The sequence below is a fragment of the Neopelma chrysocephalum genome, unplaced genomic scaffold (assembly GCF_003984885.1).
Source record: "Neopelma chrysocephalum unplaced genomic scaffold, ASM398488v2 Primary Assembly neopelma1_26, whole genome shotgun sequence".
Lineage (NCBI taxonomy): Eukaryota > Metazoa > Chordata > Aves > Passeriformes > Pipridae > Neopelma > Neopelma chrysocephalum.
In genome coordinates this window covers 13,625,511-13,632,137 of record NW_020897695.1, presented here as the reverse complement: position 1 = coordinate 13,632,137, position 6,627 = coordinate 13,625,511, and the positions used below count along the sequence as shown (strand labels likewise).

At 47.2% G+C, this 6,627-nt stretch overlaps 1 protein-coding gene across 1 annotated transcript; it reads left to right on the top strand.

Moving 5' to 3' along the window:
- Window positions 1-557: 557 nt before the first annotated feature.
- Window positions 558-4,313, top strand: TMEM158 (transmembrane protein 158). The gene has a single exon (XM_027675635.1). It carries the CDS (start codon window positions 870-872, stop codon window positions 1,824-1,826), a length of 957 nt encoding a protein of 318 aa, XP_027531436.1. The 5' UTR covers window positions 558-869; the 3' UTR covers window positions 1,827-4,313.
- Window positions 4,314-6,627: the final 2,314 nt, after the last annotated feature.

The window sequence follows — 6,627 nt, the reverse complement described above, 5'->3', positions numbered from 1 at the left end:
CTTGTAAGCTTCCTCGCTTAAATCTTTGCTACAAGGACCGACAGCGCCCGTCGGACGGGTGGTATGCCTGGTGCCCAAGGCCAGGTTTGAACGCCCGACGTCCAGGTTTGGTGCCGAGTCTGGACTTGGAGAGCACCGCTGGCAGGTCCCAGTCACCGAGTTTAAACTCCCTTCCTCCGCACCTCCCCCGTCCCGTTCCCTTCCTATGAAGTCGAAGTGAAGGCGTGTGCGGTCGCTTCCTGGATGCTCTTCCCGCATCCGCGCCCCCCGCCCCGGCCCGAGAGCGCTGCCCGCAGCCAGCCCCTTCCCTTCGCCCCTGCCCGCCGAGAAGGGAGGGCGGACACGGCAGCCCCGCGGGCGAGGCGGCGGCGGAGCTGAGAGGCTCTGCCCCCGGAGACGGGTGAGGGAGGACAGGCGCGGTGGCGGCGGGTGAGATGGGTCCCCGCCTGAGGGGAGGCAAGTCCCCGCCCGAGGGCAGAGAAGCGGCTGCTGCCCGGCAGCGCCCCGGGGGTGGGAGCACTGCCTGCCCAGGGAGCGCAGCTGCCCCGGGCCGGCACCCGCGGGTGCGGCAGCGGGGCCGGCCGGGCTCACGGCTCCTCCCGCCGGAGCGCTGCCGGGCCGGGCCGGGGGCGGAGGAGGCGGGGAAGGGGGGAGCCGCTGCCGTCACAGAGGCTCCCGGCTCACTCGGCTCGTCGCCGCGGCAGCCCCAGCCCCGCTCCCACCCCCTCGCCTGCCCCCACCCTCCTTCCCTTTCTCTTGCTTTCTCGGCGAGAGCACTGTGCCTCCCTTCCCAGATGGCAGCCGGCAGCGCCATGCAGCCTCTCGTTCCTCCTCCTCCTCTCCCTCCTCTCCGACTCTAAGTTAATGCCATGCTGCCGCTGCTCTTCCCGGCACTGCTGGCCGCCTGCCTGCCGCCCTGCCAGGGCTGGAGCCCCTCGGCGGCTGCCAGCGGTCAGGAGGAGCAGGAGCAGGAGCTCTTCTTGCCCCCTGCCAACTCCTCCTCCCGCTCCTTGGCCAGCCTCGAGATGGACCTCGACGGCGCAGCGAGCAAGGAGGAAGGGAGCACCGACAGCCCGGGCACCCCGGCTGGCCCTAGCCGAGAGTCTTTCTCTTCCACTCCCACGTTCCCCGGGCAGCAGCAGCAGCAGCGAGAGCAGCAGGAACAGCAGCAGCGTCCCCAGCCGCAGGGGCAGCCGCAGCCCGCCGAGGACCCGCACTGCAACATCAGCGTGCAGCGGCAGATGCTGAGCTCGCTGCTGGTGCGCTGGAGCCGCCCGCTGGGCATCCAGTGCGACCTCTTGCTCTTCTCCACCAACAGCCACGGGCGGGCCTTCTTCTCCGCCGCCTTCCACCGCGTGGGGCCGCCGCTGCTCATCGAGCACCTGGGGCTGGCGGCCGGCGGCGCTCAGCAGGACTTGCGCCTCTGCGTGGGCTGTAGCTGGGTGCGGGGCAGGCGGGTCGGGCGCCTGCGGGGCACCGCGCCCCAGCCCGCTGCCCCCGCTGCCTCATCTTCCTCCTCCTCCTCATCCTCGCTGTCCTACCCGCCGGCGGCGGAGCCTGGCCAGTACTGGCTGCAAGGGGAGCCTCTGAATTTCTGCTGCCTGGATTTCAGCCTGGAGGAGCTAAAGGGCGAGCCGGGCTGGCGGATGAACCGCAAGCCCATCGAGTCCACCTTGGTGGCGTGTTTTATGACTCTGGTCATCATCGTGTGGAGCGTGGCCGCCCTCATCTGGCCCGTGCCCATCATCGCCGGATTCCTGCCCAACGGGATGGAGCAGCGCCGCGGCACCACCGCCGGCACCACCACCGCCACCGCCGCCAAATAGCCTATCCCGGTGACCCCCCCCTTCTCTTCGTCGTGTGCTGTGGAGGGACGTGGGACGGACTCTGTCGTGGTTTTGTTGTTTAAAGCGTGCCACAGGTGCGCGGCGGTCCGCGGGGCCACCTCAGCGCCCGGCCGGCCCTGTCCGGCTCCGAGAGGAGCGGCCCCGAGGGGACCTGTGTGCGCGTTTTATATCTTTAATACCCATTTTAAACGAACCTTTTGGTAAAAAAAAAAAAAAAAAAAAAAAAAAAAAAAAAAGGGAAAAAAAAAGTCCACCCAAAAAATCAAAGGAGGAACTCAGAGAACCTCCTATTTGGCCATATTTATTGTCATCACAGTAGCGTTTTCATATAGGATACAGTTTGAGTGGGTTTTTCCTTTATGGACAGAAAGGGACATCTCTCTTGGCAGGATAGAGAACTGAAGCGATATATATGTTGTTATTGCTGAAGCTGAACTTTTTACACTGTATTTCCCGATTGAGATAGTGTGTATTTATTATTGTAGCTCTGCATTATTTGGCTTTTAATACAGAGATTTTCTTTCTGGAGCCACTGTAGCCTTTTGTTGGTCTGTTTCCGCCAGGGTGGAATGGAGGTTTTAGCTGGCCTTCCTGTCTGTGAACCTGCCACAAAGCTCCCCATGAGATGGTGTTATCAGGGTTGTTGGTGGGAAAAGGGGAACCCCAAACCCTTTCTGAACGGTGTTTGCCCTATCCATACAGTAGATGTGGGTCTGTATGCCTACACCAGCATTGGGTGGAGTGGGGTGGGGAGCTTGGCTGTGCCAGAGATCCTCCAAGGCATTTTAATCTGCACCGCTCCACAGACTACAGCTTTCTCCTCAGTTTGAGGTTAGGTGGCTTCAGTCCTGGGAAGATGAGGCTCACTCTTTGAGGTTTGCTAAAAGCAGTGTGGGGGCACGTCTCTGACTTCCACAAAGTTCTTTCCTCAAAAACAGCTTGGATGCAGTGTATTTGTTGGAGACATGGTAATACTGTACCTCTTTTTCATTTGCCAGTCTGCAGGGTTGCTCACAGAAAGTCTGTGGGGTGAGAAGGCAGGAGATGCCAGTCCAGGATTAGATTCCAGCTGCTGCTGTGCAAGCGTGCGAAGAAGAAATATTTCTTCTCTCTTGTTTGAGCAGACAGTTGTGTAGCCTAAAATATCATTTGTTTTATACTTCCAACTGTTTAGCTTTATAAGAAGTTGTTTCATGATAAGTCCAGTTGAAGTTTCTAAAACCAAAATATGAGCTAAGTGACAAATATTTGCAACAGGAATTCTCATTCCTTTGCCAACATAAATGAATTTAATTTGTTAGGAACACATGAATTTTCTTGGGCCTAATTCAGTGTATTTGTCATGTTTTCTTCCCAAGGGTTTGGTGGAAATGACTGGATGAAAAGTCTGGACGGATTAAATTCTTAAGATTCCTATACTTTTTAATTGAGAACAAAATAAATTAAATGCATGCTCTATGTTTATGCTATCTGGAAAAAACTGCAGAGAGAACAAAATTGACAAGCAGCAGAAATTAATCAAGATTTCAAAATGCTCTATGTCACAGGGCTGCCTCTATACCCACTGTTTCTCCTATTGATCTTGATGGGGTCATGACTTGAGTAAATATTGCAGTCACTGTGAGAAGTGTTCACTTGACATCTTCATTCAATGGGCACCTTCCCCTGTATGCTTAGTTTATGAAGCCTCTCTTTTCTTTCCTTGATGTGAAAAACAGTGTAATTTCCACCTTGTGCAAACTCTTGTGCACAGACATTTGACATGCTAGAGAGCAATTTTTTGCCTATCATGCCCTGTGTGACAGAGAAGCCTCTTCATACTGAAAAGCAAGGCTAGCAAGAAAACATGATGATAATGCTAACAACCTCCTGAAAGAGAAATGTTCTACATATGGAATAGATCTTAGAAGAGTTGCCATGCTAGGAAATAATTTCTTCTTTTGAATGAGATGCTTTTAGGCAGAGAGTTAAAAATTTTAATTGGAAGTTTTTCTAGCTTTGTAGTTCAAAATGTGTAGTCCTCACTGTCATGCAGGCAGCCTGTGCTCAAACTCAAGGTTGGAATTTCTTTTTTTTTTTGCTTATCCTTGTTTCACCAGTGACCTGCTATTGGTTGCTGGTTATTTTTTCCTTTTTCTTTTTTTTTTCAGAATTGCATCAACATAATGTCAGAAACAGACAGCTTCAGCTATTAAAGGTTTATTATTTGCAGTTCTCGCAGACACCTACAAGGTGATACACCGCAACTGGTACAAAATGGCTTGTGTTTTTCTAACTTCTATCAATATCAGCTTGAATATAAACTTCATGAATAGGTAGCAACACACTCAGAATATTTTGCTGCTTCACTTATAAAACGTGATAGAAAAGAGGGATTTACTCATTCTATAAATACACTTGTAAGTGGAGCTACTATTAAAAATTTGATAAAACATGAAATGTTTGAAACACAGGGATGGCATTAAACAAAGAAGCAAACTGCAAAGGCAAATCCTGTTCAGAATATAAAAAACTGGAACATTTTCAGGGAGTACTGATCTCAGACAGAATGTGCAAAGAGCAGTTGTATGTTAACCATGGGGGTAAGCATGTTCCTATCGCAGAGAGAGGCCAGTCTGTGTTTCTGTGCCTTAAAGAGGAGTTTAAGGCACAGCAGAGGGCACAGAGATTACCTGATGTAGAGGCTTTAGCCTGGATCTAACTCTCTGAACGCTTGGATTTCGGTGAGATGGCAGCAGGGCTTCTCCTGTAAAGAACAGAGTGAAAATGCACAATGCAGATCGCGCGCTTTCTTCAGTCTCTGTTACATCTAACATCAATAACTCTGCTCCTATAGCTGTGGCTGCTTCTATGACTCTAAGTAACCTATAATTTTGAGTAACTTTTGCCCACATCCATCGGAATTTCATCTGAATCCAATCCACAGGAGGCAAGCCCAGGGCAATGTGAAACAATACATCTCCACACCAGCTAGTTTTAGGGTCCAGCTTTAGACACTGAAATGTCTATTTATTTTCTTTTTCACTGGCAGTGGAGCTTTATTGTCTCTCTGCTGGAGTTGATTCTAAGCTGTTTTTATTCATTTGGATTTATTTTTAAGACCTGCTGGTAGCAGGGCCAGCACGAGAGCAGATGAGTCACCATATATAATCCTTTACGTACTCAGGGAGGGCATATATATGTATATATCTATCTATACATAAGGACTCACTATGTAGAATAGAAAGTCAAAATAAAAGGGACAAAATGGATGGTGAGAAACAAATAATACTGAGCAAGTAATACTGGTTTTCTTTCCCTATTTGTTGGATCTTGTTTCCTGGTTAGTTATGCTGACTTTATTTATGTACAAGTGTTTGTGGAAAGCAAGGGATACCTAGAAACAGAGGTAATTTCTTGGTTTTGTTTTTATGTAATTCAACTATATTACAGATTATTTTTTTTCATTCCAGGAACTAGGAACTCTCTCCAGACAGAGATTCAGTGTTAGAAGGTGTTAGGCTTGTCTGCTAGTGTTAGAATTTTTTCTGTGTATTCAGAACTCAGAATTTAATCTCTCTCCCTCACCTATTTTCTTAGTTAAGTTTCATAGGTGTGTTAGAAGCAGAAGTATGCAGAGTCATATGTAGTTTTAGCATGGACACAGTTTTGCTGTTACTTGGTGCCACACCGATTCCAATAATAAAAATATAAAAATGTAGTATGATATAATAATATTTACATATTATGTAAGCACACTGTTGTTCAATAGGTTACCAGTAATTGAGCATTTTTTGTATGTCAGGAGGTATGTGGATATATGGGACAAAATTACCATACTTGGTTAAATGTAATATTTCTTACTTATTCAGGGCTTAGTTCACCAGTGCTTTTGATGATTAACGTGACTGCAACAGCAGGACTATTTGTGCAGTGAATATTACTCAATATGAGTAAGGGCTACTGAACCAGACCCTAAAAAAAACTAATTAAAAGCTGTAGCTGACTGCATAAGTATTGTTCATTGTGACATCCGCTTGCTGAATAAAAGTATCTCCAGGGCTGACATTACGTGATCCCAGAGGCTGAACAAAAGCCAAGTGAATTCAAATAGTTAATTGAAGTTTTGTATGACTGGAGATCAAAGAATTTATTTTGAGGATATATATCTAGATGTATGAGTAGGTATGACATTCATGTTCCTCTCTGGCTTTTATAAACATAGTTAATAAATCCAAAGCCAGGATTTCTCAGTCCAGTGTAGGGCCTTGCCTGTTTGGAAATTAGCTTCTTTCTGAAGCTAGTGTGAAAATGTCAGTTATTTTTCAAGGAATTTTACTGAATAAATGTATTTTTTTTTCCAATATATTTCAGGGAGTGGCCTTGACTTTGTAAAAAACATTTATAATGATTCCGTGAAAATGTGTAAATCTCAAGTCCCATATGTATTCAGATTTCAAAACATAAAAAATCTTTTTAATCAGTAACTGAGTTTTAAAAGCATATTTTTAAACAAAAAAATCAGTTTCCATTTTTCTCCTCAGAAGCAGAACGTTTCAATGAAGATCAGAAGTGCACTTGAGTGTTTCACGTTGTGATTTTGTGTGGAAAAAAATTTCTCTTGTGTGATTTGAAATTGATAACAGCTTGTGACATATAAGGTACTATATTTCTTGTCCCGTCTTCATAATATTTCTGGTAAAATAAGTTGTCCAAAACAATTGTAAATAATAATAATATTAATAATAATAAAGCAGCTTAGCCCATTTGTTTTGTTTCTGTTCTATTCTGCCAAGGGAGA